The sequence below is a fragment of the Somniosus microcephalus genome, chromosome 32 (genome assembly GCF_052327205.1).
Source record: "Somniosus microcephalus isolate GS21.2 chromosome 32, FLI_Smic_1.0, whole genome shotgun sequence".
Lineage (NCBI taxonomy): Eukaryota > Metazoa > Chordata > Chondrichthyes > Squaliformes > Somniosidae > Somniosus > Somniosus microcephalus.
The window spans coordinates 40,832,544-40,852,611 of NC_141018.1; the positions used below are offsets into that span (position 1 = coordinate 40,832,544).

The 20,068-nt window shown below is 43.1% G+C and overlaps 1 protein-coding gene across 7 annotated transcripts in view; it reads left to right on the top strand.

The window, feature by feature from the left end:
- Positions 1 to 20,068, top strand: part of lrrc49 (leucine rich repeat containing 49) — a 423,652-nt gene that overhangs the window by 7,365 nt on the left and 396,219 nt on the right. For all 7 annotated transcript variants that reach the window (XR_015074388.1, XM_085972505.1, XM_085972503.1 and 4 more), the window contains exons 2-3: positions 13,524 to 13,595; positions 18,515 to 18,602. Coding sequence is in view for 6 of the 7 variants with exons in the window: in XM_085972505.1 (XP_085828631.1) it covers positions 13,524 to 13,595; positions 18,515 to 18,602 (160 nt within the window). In the remaining variant the exon portion in view is untranslated. The remainder of the gene's footprint in view (positions 1 to 13,523; positions 13,596 to 18,514; positions 18,603 to 20,068) is intronic.

Genomic DNA, 20,068 nt, shown 5'->3' on the forward strand with positions numbered 1-20,068 from the left:
GTGCATCTGCTAACACTGTATTTGCCTGGTGTGTAGATCAGTTCAAAGTCATATCTTTGCAGCTTCATCATGAGTCGTTGAATCCTTGGAGACATCTCATTCAGGTTTTTTTTTATGATGGCAACCAGAGGGCTGTGGTCTGTCTCAACTGTGAAGGTGGGAAGTCCATATATGTAGCCATGAAACTTTTCTAGTCCAACTACCAAGCCTAGACATTCCTTTTCAATCTGGGCGTATCGACACTCAGTATCAGTCATAGACCTGGAGGCATAGGCAACAGGCTTCCAATCTTCACCCTCTGCTTGTAGCAAGATCGCGCCTAGGCCATCTTTTGATGCATCCGTTGACACTTTGATTCTTTGTTGGGTCAAAGAAGGTGAGTACAGGTGTGGTTGTCAGCACTGTTTTGAGGTTTATCCACTCTTGTTCACGTCTTTCTGTCCACGCGAACTCATTTGTTTTATGTAGCAGGTCTCGCAGACAGGCTGTCTTGGCTGACAAGTTAGGAATGAACTTTCCAATGAAGTTTATCATCCCCATGATGCGTAGCACTCCTTTTTTGTCAGTGGGTCGGGGCATTTTGAGTATGGCGTTTACTTTTTCCATATCTGGCTCTATTCCTTTACCAGATAGATTATCTCCTAGGAAAGTGACTTCCTGGACGCCAAACTGACACTTGGCTTTGTTGAGCTTCAGTCCATTCCGGCGTATGCTCTGTAGCACTTTAGTCAGTCTTTCATTGTGTTCTTTCAGTGTGGAGCCCCAGATGATGATGTCATCAACATAGACACGAACTCCTTCCAGACCTTCAATTATGTGTTCCATCGCTCTATGAAAGATTTCAGATGCAGATATTATCCCGAAAGGCATTCTGAGGAAACAATACCTGCCAAATGGTGTGTTGGAGGTACAGTATTTGGTGCTCTCTTCATCCAGTTTTAGTTGCCAAAATCCTTGTGAGGCATCGAGCTTTGTAAAGTATCTGGCACCTGACATTTCACTGGTGATTTCTTCTCGCTTGGGAATCTGGTAGTGTTCACGTTTTATGTTTGCCTTTAAGTCCTTTGGATCCATGCATATTCTTAGATCATTGTTCTTTTTCTTCACACATACCATGGAGTTAACCCAGTCTGTTGGCTCTTCGACTTTCCTGATGACCCCTAGTGTGGTCATTCTGTCCAGTTCATTCTTGAGCCGGTCACGCGGGGTGCTGGAATTCTTCGTGGAGCATGTACCACTGGCTGAGCATCCTGCTTTAGCTGGATCTTGTAAGTGAATGGTAGAACTCCAAATCCTTTGAACACATCCTAGAAATTACTCACTACAGAATCCACCGAGTCATCTGGTCTGCTTATGGCACAGTTTATACGGTAGACTCTCTTGACCAGTTCTAAGTCCTCACAAACTTTGTCACCCAGTAGTGAATCAAGCCTTTCAGCCACAACAGAAAACATGAGATGATGCACTTTGTCTTTGACTGTCACTTTAAGTCTGCATACACCTAAGCTATCTATTTTCTGTCCATTATAGTCCTTCAGTAGTACTGACTTTTTCTGTATTTTGGGCTTTTCTTTCATATTGTTAATGTCACTCATACTGATTAAGTTTGCTTTTGCCCCAGTGTCCAGTTTCAATGTAACCAATGCTCCATTTATCTGCAGTGGGATCATCCATTTGTCCTCTTTTACTGCATTAACTTTATGTTCAGCATTGTCTATTTCTGAGGGCTGCACATTTTCTGTATCTTTTTTGATATCGTCACATGACACCATTCCTACAAAAAATGTCTCACTTACATCAGTGTCCTCAATCACATTAACTCGTTGCCCTTTCGTCGTTTTTACTTTTGAAAAGCATTGTTTGGCAAAGTGATTCTTTCCATTATACTTTGTGCACATTTTTCCAAACGCTGGGCATTGTCTTAACTGGTGTTTGTAACCACACCGTTTACAATTAAAAATTTCATCCTCCGATTGCTTTTCATTTCTGTTCTGCCCACGTTTCTTCCCCCTGTAGGACACAGCACCGACAGCAGCCTTATCACTCATTACATTCGCATCATTATTGATTTCACTGAAAGTCTTCGCGGGATTTCGAGCTAGCTCGCTGGCTTTGCATATTTTCACTGCATTTTTCAAATTTAGTTCGGTTTCTCTCAACAGACGTTCCCTGACTTTTTTATCATGAATACCAAACACAATCTGGTCATGAATCATGGATGCTTTGAGCTCAGAGAAATTACATGTCTGTGCTTTCAGTTTCAGATCAGTTATAAAGCTAACAAAAGTCTCATTTTGTTGCTGTGTCCGAGAACAGAAGATGTATCTTTCATACGTCTCATTCTTTTTGGGAGAGCAATGTGCATCAAATTTTTTTAGCACATCTTCTAATTTTTCTATGTTCTCCGCTGGATTAAATACAAATGTATTAAATACCTCTATCGCCTGTGGGCCTGCAACCGTAAGCAGCAACGCTATCTTCCTTGCGTCTGGCGTCATACCGAATCCGATGGCTGCAATGTAGAGTTCAAATTGTTGTTTAAAAATCCGCCAATTGTAGTCGACATTTCCCTCGAGATTCAAACCTCCTGGTGGCTTCAAATTCTCCATGTCGCTTTTCACAATTTTCAGCAGATCTTCACCACCCTGGTACCATGTTATGTTCATTAATAACTAGACATTCTTATTATGAACACAGCTAGCTTCTAGCTAGTTAGTTATTCAGTACACGTTCTCTAGGTACAGTATCTGTAGAGGCTTCCATGTGTGCTCCTGTGTGCAGGCTGCCATCTTGACTGTTGCCTTCTGGGTAGCCTAGTGCCTCATGGGTAATGTCTTAAACATACAGCTATGTACAGCTTTACACAGCTCCACCTAGTGTCCACTATAGAATGACATGCTATTGATCACTACACAGACCAGGTTATTTAACGATCAGGAAGGACAGGCAGGTAGGAAGGGGAGGTGGGGTGGCTATGTTCATAAAGGAAGGAATCACTGTAATACAGAGAAATGATATTGGGTCAAAAGATCAGGATAATGAAACAGTTTGGGTGGAGATAAGGAATAATAAGGGGAAAAAAACACTAGTGGGCGTAGTCTATAGGCCTCCGAACAGTTGCAACTCTGTTGGACGGAGTATCAATCAGGAAATAGTTGAGGCTTGTAATAAGGGAACATCTATAATTATGGGGGATTTTAACTATCATATTAACTGGACAAATCAAATTGGGCAGGGCTGCCTTGAGGATGAGTTCATTGAGTGTATTAGGGATGGGTTTCTTGAGCAGTATGTAACTGAACCGACCAGGGGGCAAGCAACCTTAGATCTGGTCCTGTGTAACGAGACAGGATTAATTAAAAATGTCCTAGTAAAGGATCCCCTTGGAATGAGTGACCATAACATGGTTGAATTCCATATTCAATTAGAGGGTGAGAAGGTTGGATCTCAAGCAAGCGTGCTAAGCTTGAATAAAGGAGACTATGAAGGTATGAGAGCGGAATTGAGTAGAGTGGATTGGGAAAATAGATTAAAGGGTAAGACGATACATGATCAGTGGTGTACATTTAAGGAGTTATTTTACAACTTCCAAAAAATATATATTCCACTGAGAAGAAAAGGGTGTAAAAGAAAAGACAGCCATCCGTGGCTAAGTAAAGAAATTAAGGATAGTAGTCGACTAAAAACAAGGGCATACAGGGGTATAAGGTAGCCAAATCTAGTGGGAGGATAGAGGATTGGGAAAACTTTAAAAGACAGCAAAAAATAACAAAAAGATTGATTAAGAAAGGGAAGATAGATTATGAAAGTAAATTAGCAAAAAATATAAAAACAGATAGTAAGAATTTTTATAGTTATATAAAAAGAAAAAGGGTGGCTAAAGTAAATGTTGGTCCCTTAGAGGATGAGACCGGGAAATTAATGGTGGGAAATATGGAGATGGCAAAAACACAATGAATATTTTATATCAGTCTTTACAGTAGAAGACACTAAGAATATCCCAACACTGGACAAACAGAGGGCTAAAGGGGGGGGAGGAGCTAAACACGATCAAAATCACTAAGGAAGTGGTACTCGGTAAAATAATGGGACTCAAGGCGGATAAATCACCTGGACCTGATGGCTTACATCCTAGGGTCTTGAGGGAAGTGGCGGTAGGGATTGTGGATGCATTGGTAATAATTTTCCAAAACTCCCTGGACTCGGCAAAGGTCCCGGCAGACTGGAAAACTGCTAATGTAACACCCTTATTTAAAAAGGGCAGTAGACAGAAGGCTGGAAACTATAGACCGGTTAGCCTAACGTCTGTGGTAGGTAAAATTTTGGAGTCCATTATTAAGGAGACAGTAACAGGACATTTGGATAATCATAATTTAATAGGACAAAGTCAGCATGGTTTTATGAAGGGGAAGTCATGTTTGACAAATTTGCTGGAGTTCTTTGAGGAAGTAACATAGGGTGGATAAAGGGGAACCAGTGGACGTAGTGTATTTAGACTTCCAAAAGGCATTTGACAAGGTGCCACACAAAAGATTATTGCTTAAGATAAAAAATCACGGGATTGGGGGTAATATTCTGGCATGGATAGAGGATTGGCTATCTAACAGAAGGCAGAGAGTTGGGATAAATGGTTCATTCTCAGACTGGCAATCAGTAACTAGTGGTGTTCCGCAGGGGTCAGTGCTGGGTCCCCAACTCTTTACAATCTATATTAACGATTTGGAGGAGGGGACCGAGTGTAACATATCAAAGTTTGCAGATGATACTAAGATGGGAGGGAAAGTAGTGAGTGAGGAGGACATAAAAAACCTGCAAGGGGACATAGACAGGCTAAGTAAGTGGGCAGAGATTTGGCAGATGGAATACAATACTGGAAAGTGTGAGGTTATGCACTTTGGCAGGAAAAATCGTAGAGCAAGTTATTATCTTAATGGCAAGAAACTGGAAAGTACTGAAGTACAAAGGGATCTGGGGGTCCTGGTGCACGAAACTCAAAAGGTTAGTATGCAGGTACAGCAAGTGATTAAGAAGGCCAATTGAATGTTGGCTTTCATTGCTAGGGGGATAGAATATAAAAATAGGGAGGTATTGCTTCAGTTGTACAAGGTATTGGTGAGACCGCACCTGGAATACTGCGTACAGTTTTGGTGTCCATACTTAAGAAAGGACATACTTGCTCTCGAGTCAGTACAAAGAAGGTTCACTCGGTTAATCCCGGGGATGAGGGGGATGGACATATGAGGAGAGGTTGAGTAGATTGGGACTCTACTCATTGGAGTTCAGAAGAATGAGAGGCGATCTTATTGAAACATAAGATTGTGAAGGGGTTGGATCGGGTGGATGCGGGGAGGATGTTCCCGATGATGGGTGAAACTAGAACTAGGGGGCATAGTCTTAGAATAAGGGGCTGCTCTTTCAAAACTGAGATGAGGAGGAACTACTTCACTCAGAGGGTGGTAGGTCCATGGAATATGCTGCCCCAAAAAGCTGTAGAAGCTACATCATTACATAAATTTAAAACAGAAATAGACAGTTTCCTAGAAGTAAAGGGAATTAAGGGTTACGGGGAGCGGGCAGGAATTTGGACATGAGTCTAGGTTCGGATCGGTCATGGCCCTGTGGGTAGCGGAGCGGGCCCAGGGGCCGTGTAGCCTGATCCTGCTCCTATTTCGTGTGTCTAATTCTGTTAGATTCAAGAGATGGTTCTGTGATAGTAGATTGGCGGTTAGGGTCAGATCAGCCATGATCTTATTGAATGGCGGAGCAGGCTCGAGGGGCCGATTGGCCTACTCCTGCTCCTATTTCTTATGTTCTTATGTTCTCTATGGCAAGTATATACTTCCTTAGATAAGGAGACCAAAATTGTACACAGTACTCCAGGTGTGGTCTCACCAAGGCCCTATATAATTGGAGTAAGACTTCTTTACTCCTGTACTCAAATCCTCTTGTAATGAAGGCCAGTATACCATTTGCCTTCCTAATGACTTGCTGCGCATTCACTTTCAGTGACTCATGTTCAAGGACACCCAGGTCCCTTTGAGCATCTGCATTCCCCAATCTTTCACCATTTAGGAAATACTCTGCCTTTTTGTTTTTTCTACCAAATTGTATAACGTCACATTTATCCACATTATATTCCATCTGCCATGTTCTCGCCCACTCACTGAGCCTGTCGAGATCTCCTTGAAGCCTCTTCACATCCTCTTCGCAACTGACACTGCCACCTAGCTTTGTATCATCAGCAAATTTGGAAATGTTACATTTAGTCCCCTCATCCAAATCATTGACATAGATTGTGAATAGCTGGGGCCCAGGCACTGATCCTTGCGGTGCCCCACTCGTCACAGCCTGCCATCCTGAAAAAGACCCGTTTATCCCCACTCTTTGTTTTCTGTCAGTTAACCAATTCTCAATCCATGCTAGTATATTAACCCTAATTCCATGTGCCCTAATTTTGTTCACCAAGACCTTATCGAAGGCCTTCTGAAAATCCAAATACACCACATCTACTGGTTCCCCTTTGTCTACTCCACCAGTTGCATCCTCAAAGAACTCCAATAGATTTGTCAAACAGGATTTCTCTTTCATAAATCCATGTTGACTCTGCCCAATCTTACTATTAGTTTCCAAGTGCCCAGTTATTGCATCCTTTATAATAGATTCCAGCATTTTCCTAACTACTGATGTGAGGCTAACAGGTCTGTAGTTCCCCGTCTTCTCTCTCCCTCCTTTCTTAAATAGCGGGGTTACATTTGCCACCCTCCAATCTGCAGGAACCATTCCAGAATCTGTAGAATTTTGGAAGATGACAACCAATGCTTCCACTATTCCAATGGGCGGCTCTTTCAAAATCCTAGGATGTAGGTCACCTGGTCCTTGAGATTTATTGACTTTTAGTCCCTTTAATTTTGCAATTACTATTTTTTTACTAATAATTTCTTTAAGTTCCTCATTCTCGCCACACCCTTGGTTTTCTCGTATTTCTGGGAGGTTTTTTGTGTCTTCCTCCGTGAAGACAGAAACAAAGTATTTATTTAATTTCTCTCATTTCCTCATTCCCCATTATAAATTCTCCCATCTCTGACTGTAAAGGACCTACATTTACCTTCGCCAGTCTTTTCCTTTTCACATATCTACAGAAGCTTTTTCAAACCGTTTTTATATCTTTCGCTAGTTTGTGCTCATATTCCATTTTCTCTTTTTTTTAAATCAATTTCTTGGTCCCCCTTTGCTGATTTCAGAAAGATCCCAATCCTCAGGCTGACTGCTTTTTCTGGCAACTTTATAAGCTTCCTCCTTTGACTTAATACTAGCTTTAATTTCTTTTGTTAGCCTTTTGAGGGACTGCTGCGCTGTCGGAGGTGCAGTACTGAGTGAGCGCCGCAATGTCGGAGGGGCAGTACTGAGGGAGTGCTGCACTGTCGGAGGGGCAGTACTGAGGGAGTGCTGCACTGTCGGAGGGGCAGTACTGAGGGAGTGCCACACTGTTGGAGGGGCGGTACTGAGGGATGCTAAACTGAGACCCCATTTACCTTCTCAGAAAGTTGCAAAGGGCCATTGATAGATTAAGTGAGTGGGCCGAACTGTGGCTGATGGATTTCAGTGTCGGAAAGTGAGAGATCATCCACTTTGGACTTAAGGCTGTTCAGGGGTGATGTCAGGAGGCACTTCTACTTACAGGGTAATGGAAATCTGGGCTCGTCCCCCAAAAAGCTGGGCGTCAGTTGGAAATTTCAAAACATTGATAGATTTTTGTTACATAAGGGTATTAAGGGTTACGGAACCAAGGCGGGTAAATGAAGTTAAGATACAGATCAGCCATGATCTAATGAAATGACAGAACAGGCTTGAGCTGCTGAATGCCCTCTTCTTGTTCCTATGTTCCTCTCAGGTGGGTGTAAAAGATCCTATGGCACTATTGGAGGAAAAGCAGATAAGTTCTCCCTGGTGTCCTGGCCAATATTTGTCTTTCAACCAACATCATTAAAACAAATTATCTGGTCATTATCACATTGCTGTTCATGGGATCTTGCTGTGTGCCAATTGGCTGCCACAGTGACAACATGAAGACATGATAAGGTGCTTTATAAATGCAAGTTCCTTCCATTTATGTGATATCAGTAATCAAATTGTGAGAAGATTGTTTTCATTGTCATCAAAGTGGCTATATTTGATCCCTGGGATTGTACCCGCTACTCCCTCTGGATCCCCAGTGTCGGTCCTGGCAAGCCTGCATTGTTTAGAGTATTGGACAGAGTATTAATCAAGAAATAATAGGAGCTTGTAACAAAGGTAATACAATAATCATGGGGGACTTTAATCTGCATATACATTGGGCAAATCAAATTGGCAAGGGTAGTCTGGAGGACAAGTTGATGGAATATATTCGAGACAGTTTCCTAGAACAATACGTCATGGAACCAACCAGGGAACAGGCTGTTTCAGATCTTGTTTTTTGTAATGAGACAGGGTTAATTAGTAATCTTATGGTAAAGGATCCTCTAGGAAAGAGTGATTATAATATGATAGAATTTCACATTGAATTTGAAAGTGACTTTCTTAAGTCCGACACTAGAGTCATAAACTTAAACAAAGCGAATTACATAGGTATGAGGGGCGAGTTGGCTAAGGTAGATTGGAAATTAGATTAAAAGGTATGACAGTAGATAAGCGGTGGCAATCATTTAAAGAAATATTCCAAAATTCTCAACGAATATACATTCCATTGAGAAATAAAAACTCCATGGGAAAGGTGAGCCATCCATGACTAACTAAAGAAGTTAAGGATAGTATTAGATTAAAAGAAGAGTCTTATAATGTTGCAAAGCATAGTAGTAAACCTGAGGATTGGGAGAGCTAGAAACCAGCAAAGGATGACTAAAAAATTGATAAAAAGGGAGACAATAGAATATGAGAGTAAATTAGCAAGAAATATAAGAACTGATTGTAAGAGCTTCTACAATTATGTTAAAAGGTATAGAGTAGCAAAAGTAAGCGCTGGTCCCTTAGAGGCTGCGACAGGAGAAATTATATTGGGAAACAAGGAAATGGCAGAGGCTTTAAACAAATATTTTGTATCTGTTTTCACAGTGGAAGACACAAAAAGTATACCAAAAATAGTGGGGAACCAACGGGTTAATGAGAGCGAGGAACTTAAAGTAATTAATATCAGTAGAGAAAAAGTACTTGAGAAACAAAAGTCTAAAAGCCAACAAATCCCCTGGACCTGATGGTCTACATCCTAGGGTTCTAAGAGGTGGCTGCAGAGATAGTGGATGCATTGGTTGTGATCTTCCAAAATTCCCTAGATTCAGGAAAGGTCCCAGCGGATTGGAAGGTAGCAAATGTAACCCCACTATTCAAGAAAGAAGGGAGAGAGAAATCGGTGAACTACAGGCCAGTTAGCCTGACATCAGCTGTCGGGGAAATGCTGGAATCCATTGTTAAGGAAGTGGTATCGGGGCACTTAGAAAATCATAACATGATTAGGCAGAGTCGACATGGTTTTATGAAAGGGAAATCGTATTTGACAAATTTATTAGAGTTTTTTGAGGATGTAACTAGCAGGGTAGATAAAGGGGAACCAGTGGATGTAGTATATTTGGATTTCCAAAAGGCATTCGATAAGGTGCCACATAAAAGGTTGTTAAGCAAGATAAGGTCATAGATAAGGGGTTGGGGGTAAGGTATTAGCATGGATAAAGGATTGGTTAACAGACAGAAAACAGAGTAGGGATAAACGGGTCATTTTCAGATTGGCAGGCTGTAACTGGTGGGATGCTGCAAGGATCAGTGCTGGGGCCTCAGCTATTTACAATCTATATTAATGACTTGGATGAAGGGACCGAGTGCAATGTATCCAAGTTTGCTGACGATACAAAGCTAGGTGGAAAAGTAAGATGTGAGGAGGACGCAAAGAGCCTGCAAAGGGATATAGACAGGTTAATTGAGTGGTCAATAAGGTGGCAGATGAAGTTTAATGTGGGGAAATGTGAGGTTATTCTTTTTGGTAGGGAGAATAGAGAAACAGAATATTTTTTCAAATGTTGAGAAACGATTAAATGTTGGTGTTCAGAGATTTGGGTGTCCTAGTACAAGAAACACAGAGTTAGTGTGCAGGTACAGCAAGCAATTAGGAAGGCAAATTGCATGTTGGCCTTTCTTGCTAGAGGGTTGGAGTATAAGAGTATGGCAATCTTGCTCCAATTGTACAGGGCTCTGGTGAGACCACATCTGGAGTACTGGGCACAGTTTTGGTCTCCTTATTTAAGGAAGGACCTACTTGCCTTAGAGGCAGTGTAACGAAGGTTCACTAGATTGATCCCTGGGCTGAGAGGGCTGTCCTATGATGAGAGATTGTGTAGAATGGGCCTATGCTCTCTGGAGTTTAGAAGAATGAAAGGTGATCTAATTGAAACATACAAGATTCTGAGGGGGATTGACAGGGTAGATGCTGAGAGGTTGTTTCCCCCTGGCTGGAGTGTCTAGAACTAGGGGGTATAGTCTCAGGATAAGGGGTCGGACTTTTAAGACTGAGATGAGGAGGAATTCCTTCACTCAGGGTTGTGAATCTTTGGAATTCTTTGCCCTAAAGTGCTGTGGATGCTGAGTTGTTGAGTATATTCAAGGCTGAGGTAGATAGATTTTTGGACTCCAGAGGAATTAAGGGATATGGGGATTAGTCAGGAAAGTGAAGTTGAGGTGGAAGATCAGCCATGATCTTATTGAATGGCGGAGCAGGCTTGAGGAGCCGAATGGCCTACTTCTTATGTTTTAATTACTCATTCCTAGTTGCCCTGTGAAGGATAATGATGAACTATGGCTTGCTAAGGCACTTCAGAGAGCACCATGTCTAAGTAATGTGGACTAGATTCATGTGGAGGCCCAGACAGTTTTTACAACAGTCCAGCAGTTTTCATGGACTTTTCTTCTGGTATGAGCCATGATTTTAACTCTCACCTTTCAGTGCCATATCACGTCCTGGGTGACTCCTATTGGAAAGCAGTTGTAGCTTTCAAAAGCTCTTTATAATAATTTGTCCGTGACTACACAAACCACTCTGGGTCCAGGTATATTGTGTATCAGTAAAACAGTCCGTGACTACACAAACCACTCTGGGTCCAGGTATATTGTGTATCAGTAAAACAGTCCGTGACGACACAAACCACTCTGGGTCCAGGTATATTGTGTATCAGTAAAACAGTCCGTGACTACACAAACCACTCTGGGTCCAGGTATATTGTGTATCAGTAAAACAGTCCGTGACTACACAAACCACTCTGGGTCCAGGTATATTGTGTATCAGTAAAACAGTCCGTGACTACACAAACCACTCTGGGTCCAGGTATGTTGTGTATCAGTAAAACAGTCCGTGACTACACAAACCACTCTGGGTCCAGGTATGTTGTGTATCAGTAAAACAGTCCGTGACTACACAAACCACTCTGGGTCCAGGTATATTGTGTATCAGTAAAACAGTCCGTGACTACACAAACCACTCTGGGTCCAGGTATGTTGTGTATCAGTAAAACAGGTTTACTAAGCATTAAACCTCCAGTACAGAGAAAGTAATACTTAACAAGACGATAGTCACAATCTGTTCGTTGAACCCCGGCGTTCCTTCCGAGTGACTGTGGCGCGGTGTCTTTATTCTCTTGCTGTGTTCTGTTGACTGAAGCTTCTCGTCCTCTGGTTTCTCGCTGCGCGCTGCTTTCAGTGTTCAATATCTGTAGCTTTATTGGGCAGATACATGGCAGATGCAGTATAATGTGGATAAATGCGAGGTTATCCACTTTGGTGGCAAAAAAACAGGAAGGCAGATTATTATCTGAACGGCAATAGATTGGGAGAAGGGGAAGTGCAACGAGACCTGGGTGTTCTTGTGCACCAGTCGCTGAAGGTAAGCATGCAGGTGCAGCAGGCGGTTCAGAAGGCAAATGGTATGTTGGCCTTCATAGCGAGAGGATTCGAGTACAGGAGCAAGGATGTCTTGCTGCAGTTGTACAGGGCTTGGTGAGACCACACCTTGAGTATTGTGTGCAGTTTTGGTCGCCTTATCTGAGGAAGGATGTTCTTGCCATGGAGGGAGTGCAGCGAAGATGCACCAGACTGACACTTGGGATGGCAGGAATGATGTATGAGGAGAGATTGGGTCGATTGGGCTTATATCCGCTAGAGTTTAGAAGAATGAGAGGGGATCTCATTGAAACTTATAAAATTCTAACAGAACTGAACAGACTAGATGCAGGAAGGATGTTCCCAATGGACGGGGAGTCCAGAACCAGGGGTCACAGTCTAAGGATAAGGGGTAAGCCATTTAGGACAGAAATGAGGAGGAATTTCTTCACCCAGAGAGTGGTGAACCTGTGGAATTCTCTACCATAAAAGGCAGTAGAGGCCAATTCATTAAATATATTCAAGAAGGAGTTAGATGTATTTCTTAAGGCTAAAGGGATCAAGGGATATGGGGAGAAAGCAGGGACAGGGTACTGAATTTGGATGATCAGCCATGATCTCATGAAATGGCGGAGCAGGCTCGAGGGGCCGAATGGCCTACTCCTGCTCCTATCTTCTATGTTCATACCCTTTCTCTCCCTTTTGACTACGTGGCAGTAATTAGCCATCTGACACCTGGTAAATGTCCCTCCTTTCCTCGTCAGTCACCTTATGACCTTGTTAATCCCACCAGGTCTCTTTCTGTGCATAACAAGATACCCTTATCTAAGAGTTTCACTTCACAGAACATTCTTGAGGTGTTTTCTAAGCAGTTTGTCTGGTCTACAATTTCTCAACTGAAGGATGTCTCTAATTCTATTTCTTCTTCTCTAGTCCTTATCACTTTCTATAACATTACTGATCACCAGTCCGTGACTTTCTCCGTGTTGATCTAGCCCAACACTCCATTACTTCAGTAATGTCTAACAGATGTTTTTAGTCAGTTTGGCATAATTTTCCCAGCATGCTTTGGTCTCAGCCATTCGCCATTTTATACAGGCTTTTTAGGTTTTTAACATACAATTTGACATTATAGTTATATTAAAATGGTTATAGAATCTTAATGTTTACTAAATCCTACAGGTACACCTCTATCCTACATAGTGTTTGGTGAGGGCATCTTTTGGTCTATCTTTGATTTTCCCCTGCCCCTCCTCATGGCCCAATAACTGACTGGCATTCAATGCCCAGACTGACACAAGAAGAATGGTCACTTGGATAAGGTATCGAGGGCTGCTGGCACCTGTGAAACCACAGTGAAAGTCCTCAGCTTCAGGAGGAAGTGAGAGGAGAGAGATGCAAAGTGTTACATTTTTATACATTAGCAAGTGGAGCAGAGCGATGTGACTTTTTAGCATGATCATGTCATGACAACGCAACAATGGTTTTCTTTGAAGGGACTTGGCAACATATTTTTTCATTTAACATTGACGAGCAATAACAATTGTGTCTTTCTTGCACGCAAGTTTTATTGCACTCCATTTGAGGTATTTACTGCAAGGACTGTAACGCCACTGTTTTGTTTACAGATAAATACTTGTAGTCTTCAGTTAACCGTGCAAGCTTCAACTGTCGGGGACCGATTATCCCAGAAACAGCAGGTAAGTAGATGTTTGTCAATGAGTGACAGGTTACAGCAATTACAGCGAGGGGAACCTTGGTTAATACGCCCATAGAATTAGAAGGTCAATTTGTGTTCAAACAACTGACGTAATGGAGTGGGTAGAAATGTTCTTGATACACATTTTTGTCTTTGTGACCTGGGTTTAAATCCAGCTTAGATTGGTTGGTGCAAATTTCCTCTCTGGCAGCTGAAAGATTCCTAAGTAATATCAATTTGGACAGTGTTTGGACCAGAAGCAGCATGCTATAGACAAAGCTTTCCAATAGATCAGGCCAAAACTCTGCAGTCCTGCCATATCCAGGCGGGAATGATGGTGGACAATTAAGCAACGGGAGGAGGAGGAGGCTCCATGAACATTTCTATTCTCAACGAAGGCAGAGCCCAGCACGAGTGCAAAAGACAAGGCTGAAGTGTTTGCAACCATCTTCAACCAGAAGTGCCACATGGATGATCTTTGTCAGCCTCCTCCTGAGGTCCCCACCATCACAGATACCAGTCTTCAGCTAATTTGATTCACTCCACGTGATGTCAAGAAGCGGCTGAATGCATTGGATACAGCAAAGGCTACGGGTCCCAACAACATCCTGGCTGTGGTACTGAAGACCTGTGCTCCAGAGCTAGCCATGCCTCTAGCCAAGCTGTTCAGAACAGCTGCAACAATTGAACAGTGGGAGGCCTTCAAGGAGGAGCTGGTTCGGGTACAGAGTAGACACATTCTTATGAGGGGGGAAAGGAAGGGCATCCAAAGCTAGAGCTCACTGAATGATTAAAGATGTAGGGGGAAAAATTCAGTTTGTTTGCGTCTCCCGTTAGCGCCTTAAGAGGGCGGTAATGGGGCGCAAAGCTACTAGCGCCTGTGCGTGGTGATGTTTGCGCCGCTCGCAAAATTAACTAGAGATTTTGCGGCGGCGCTAAACACTACCGGCACGATCTTCTGCACCGGCAGATCGTGACGTCAGTTGAGTGCGCAACGCCCCGGACTGGATATTGAGTGGTGGCGCCCCCTGCCTTACCACCTGCCGCTAGCAACGGTAGGTTGAGGAGAGCGTTTGCAGTCAGGAAGGGACTGGGGAGCGCTATTTAAAGGCGAACGCTTCCTGCCTTTTTTTGTTGACGACATTTTTGCACCATGCATTCTGAGAGCGCGAGAGAGAGACTTCTGGAGAGATTCAGTGCTGTGTGAAGGAGTTTAGGGTACTGAGCAGCACTTTGCAGGTTCATTTTGATTTGCCCTTCCTTGTATCGATTTAGAAGAGACTGTGGGGGCTGCACTCTTTCCCTGGGCCTCTCCATTGTTCTTTCCAGCAGATTTGATGTACAGGTCTCTCCAGGTCGAGATTCAAGGCTGCAATGAGCAGGATGTGGATGGAGAGCAAGATCAACCCTCCCCTTTAAGAACTGGCTGGCGCCATTGTGTCTGTGTTCCATTGCTGACTGACATTACATGAGCTTCGCCAGCGCTCTGAGGTAGCGCCTCGCTCCTCGGCCTTTGCGCCTTAAGACAGGTGTGAAGCGCCTGATTTAGCGCTCCAATCACCTCCAGGGGCGATAAAAGCCAAGTTTGCAGTCGGAGGCGATAATTAGCGCCAGGCGCTAAACTTTGCGCACGGCCGATAATCGAGCCCCAAACGGGGCGATACTGAATTTTCCCCCCATAGAGGTTAAAATGAGACAGATAAAGGAGGCTTATGACAAATATAATGTTCCTAATACTGTAGAGAACCAAGCTGAATATAGAATGTATAGAGGCGAGCTAAAAAAGGGAATAAGAGGGGCAAAGAGAAAGTATGAGAATAGATTAGCAGCTAACATAAAAGGATAACCCAAAAGTCTTATAAACGCATAAATAATAAATGGGCAGTCAAAGGGCCAATTATGGACCAAAACTGTGATTTTCTTGTGGAGGCAGAGGGCATGGCTGAGGTATTAAATTAGTACTTTGCATCTGTCTTCATTAGAGAAGAAGATGTAGCCAATGTAGCAGTATAGGAGGAGGCAATAGCGACATTAGATAGGATAAAGAGCAGGTACTTAAAAGGTTGGCAGTCCTCAAAGTAGAAAAGTCACCTGGATGGGATGCATCCTAGGTTACCGAGGGAAGCAAGGGTGGAAATTGCAGAGGCTTTGGCCACAATCTTCCAATCCTCCTTGGATATGGGTGTGGTGTCAGAGAACTGGCGGATTGCAAATGTTACACCCTTGTTTTTTTTTTAAAAAGGGTGAGTGGGATAAACCTGGCAACTACAGGCCAGTCAGGCTAACGTCGGTGGTGGGGAAACTTTGAGATAATTTGGGACAAAATTAATTGACATTTGTAAAAATATGGGAAAATAAATGAGTCCGCACAGATTTGAAAGGCAAATACCGTTTGACTAACTTGATCAAGTCTTTGCTGAAGTGATGGAGAGGTTTGATGAGGGTAGTGCGGTTGATGTTGTGTATCACCAGACTGATACCTGGGATGGCAGGAATGACGTATGAAGAGAGATTGGGTCGATTAGGCTTATATTCACTAGAGTTTAGAAGAATGAGAGGGGATCTCATTGAAACTTATAAAATTCTAACAGGACTAGACAGACTAGATGCAGGAAGGATGTTCCCGATGGCGGGGGAGTCCAGAACCAGGGGTCACAGTCTAAGGATAAGGGGTAAGCCATTTAGGACAGAGATGAGGAGGAATTTCTTCACCCAGAGAGTGGTGAACCTGTGGAATTCTCTACCACAGAAGACAGTTGAGGCCAACTTATTAATTATGTTCAAGAAGGAATTAGATATATTTCTTAAGGCTAAAGGGATCAAGGGATATGGGGAGAAAGCAGGGACAGGGTACTGAATTTGGATGATCAGCCATGATCTCATTAAATGGTGGAACAGGCTTGAGGGGCCGAATGGCCTACTCCTGCTCCTGTCTTCTACGTTTCTATGTAGGTCGATGACCCTTCGTCAGAACGAGGGTCAGAGTTCTGACGAAGGATCATCGACCTGAAACATTAACTCTGTTTCTCTCTCCACGATGCTGCCTGAATGTTTCCAGCATTTTCTGTTTCAGATTTCCAGCATCCACAGTATTTTGCTATTGTATTAGTGACATGAGGAAACATTGTTTTACACAGCGAGTTGTTGTGATATGGAATACACTGCCTGAAAGGGTGGTGGAAGCAGATTGAATAGTAACATTCAAAGAGAATTGAATAAATACTTGAAGGGAAAACATTTACAGGGCTATGGGGAAAGAGCAAGGGAATGGGATTGGGATTAATTGGATAGCTCTACCAAAGAGCCGAATGACCTCCTTCGGTGCTGCATCATTCTATTATTCTATGATTCTTACACTGGCATCTACCTGACAATGTGAAAATTTTTCCAGGGATGTCCTGTCCACAAAAAGCAGGACAAAACCAACCTGGTCAATTACTGCCCTATTAACCCATTCTCAATTAGCAGCAAAGTGATGGAAAGAGCTGGCAGTGCTATCAAGCGGCACTTACCAATAACCTGCTCACCGATGCGCAATTTGGTTTCCGGCAGCAACGCTTGGCTCCAGGTCTCATTGCATCCTTGGATACAAGCTGAATTGGTGAGGTGAGAGTGATTGAACCAAGACAGCATTCGACTGAGTGTGGCAGCAAGGAGCCCGAGTAAAACTGGTCAGTCGGGATCAGGGGGAAAACTCTGCAGTGCTGGAGTCATACCTAGCACAAAGGAAGGTTTACATAGAATTTACAGCACAGAAACAGGCCATTCATCTGGTGTTTATGCTCCACATGAGCCACCTCTCACTCTATTTATTTAATCTCCCCTATCAACATACCCTTTAGTTCCATTCTCCCTCATGTACTTAGCTAGCTTTCCCTTAAATGCATCTATGCTATTCGCCTCAATCACTCTATGTGGTTGTGATTGTTTTGGTTTTATAAGGCCAATTTGCTCAGCCCCAGGACATGGCTGCAAGAGTTCCTAGGCCCAACCATCTTCAGCTGCTTCATTAATGACCTTCCTTCCATCGTAAAGTCAGAAATGTGGATGTTCGCCGATGATTGGACAGAGTTTAGCTCCATTTGCAATTCCCCAGATAATGAAGCATTCTGTGCCCGCATGCAGCAAGACCTGGACATCACCAGGTTTGGGCTAAGTGGCAATTAACCTTTGTGTCATACAAGTGCCAGGCAATGACCATCTCCAACAAGAGAGAGCCTAACCACCTCCTTTTGATATTCAATGGCATTACAATTGCGGAAATCCCCACCATCAACATCCTGACTTAAGTATGCACCACTGGCACACCGTGGCTGCAGTGTGTACTATCTACAGGCTGCACTACAGCAACTCACCAAAGCCTGTTCAGCAGCAGGCAAACCCACAACCTCCACCACCTAGAAAGACAAGGCCAGTGGGTGTATGGGAATACAGGTACCTCCAAGTTTCCCTCACATCACGCTTTATCCTGATTTGGACATGTATCGATGTTCCTTCATCGCCACTGAGTCAAAATCCTGGCACTCCCTACCTAATAGCACTGTGGAAGTACCTTCACCACACGGACTGCAGCAGTTCAAGAAGGTGGTCCACCACCTTCTCAAGGTTAACTAGGGATGGTCAATAAATGCCAGCCTTGCATCCTGAGAAATTTTTTAGATACCAGATAATTGATGAACTGAGAGTTGAGTTAGGAATTAAAAGTGTTCCATTTCTCTCTGGAACAAATGTGGTGAAGACTTCAGTTGCAACTACTCTCTGCCTTTAAAGTGTAATTCTAGTCATTTTCATTTTAATATCTTACTGTTTTATGGTTTCATTCAGTGACCAGAGCCATGAGAGATATTCAGAATTCAGGGGCTAAAGTTCTCTCCCACCCCCCCACTCCACAGAAATGTTAATATGATTTTTTTTTTGCAGGTTGACTGTAGATTAAACAAGGAGCTGCTTCCTTCACATAATAAGGTTTTAAATGTAGATGGTGACAAGAATTTTCTTTGCAAACCAGGTACGGTACCTCAGCCAGCTTTTATTTGTATGCAACCGCTCGTGTGACTGGTATTGTGGGCACTTTTCCAGCAGTGAAATGGTCATGGTAGAGATACAGGGCACGGCCCGCACTGGACAGGGTACAGGGCATTGCCCTCACTGAGCACTGGAGAGGGTACAGGGCACTGCCCGCACTGAGCACTGGAGAGGTAGGAGGCATTGCTGGAACTTCACAGCAGGGCAATCCACACTTGAGACAGATGGGTCAGCATTCAGTTAGCACGCTTCATCATTCCCTAACATTGCATTCCATCTGAAATGCAAATGGTTTTTCCCTTTCAGGCACTCACCTGCTGTAAGTTTCCAGCATTTACCCTTTATTTTTAAGATTTCCTGCTTTTGTGGTTTTTATATTTATCTTAACTAGTGTGGAAGTAATGTGTCCATTGCTCATCTTCATGATTTGGCTGCTTTTAGTAATGTGTATCCCTACACTTGAACAGATATCGCTTGGTTTATAAGATGATTCAGGTCAGACACTCAGCTCCACATATGGTGTAATATTGATCTTTCATATTTTGTGGAGATGACATCATATGCTAATTACTGGAACAATGTTTTCCTTGGAAATGTGATGCTTTGAAAGTTTTCCAACATTCGTACTGTGTTTGCTCACCTTTATATGCCTGAATTGATATGATTGCTGTTTTTAGGACTCTTAAGGGACCAGATAATGTAGATTATGACGAGCTATTTCACCTTGTCCAGAACAGTAGAACCAGAGGACACGGCCTGCACTAGAACGGGGGGTAAAATCAAAACTAATCTGTGGAAACAGTATTTCAGTGAGCGAGTGGTCAATCTATGGAACATTCTCCCTACTGAGATGGTGGAAACAGTTAGTATTGATTCATTGAAATGCAAATTAGATAGATTTCTTTCAGAAAATAACATTTTGGGATCCAGTATCTGAGTAATTTGAGACATGACGTGTGGTAGGTGTAGCATGCTCAACAACAAAAACCAGAACTTGTATTTATTTAGCGCCTTTAACACAGTTTTAAAAAAAAAGTCCCAAGGCGCTTCACAGGAGTATAATAAGACAAAAAATTTGACACCGAGCCACATAAGGAGAAATTAGGGCAGATGACCAAAAGCTTGGTCAAAGAGGTAGGTTTTAAGGAGCGTCTTAAAGGATGGAAGAGAGGTAGCGAGGTGGACAGGTTTAGGCAGGGAATTCCAGAGCTTGGGGCCAGCCAGGAGTGCTCAGGAGGAACAGGTGATTTTGGACATATGGTTCCCAAAGCTCTCCACCACTGGGGTTTTCCTCGTGTCATTTCTGTCATAGACTAATTGATAGAGATTGATTGCGATGATTAGTCAACAATTCCATTATCGTTGTATCGTTGCAACTACCAGGATGGTAAATGGCGAATTAGATGGACCGTGGTCTTTTTTCAGCCAGCGATTGCTGAAGATCTGTCA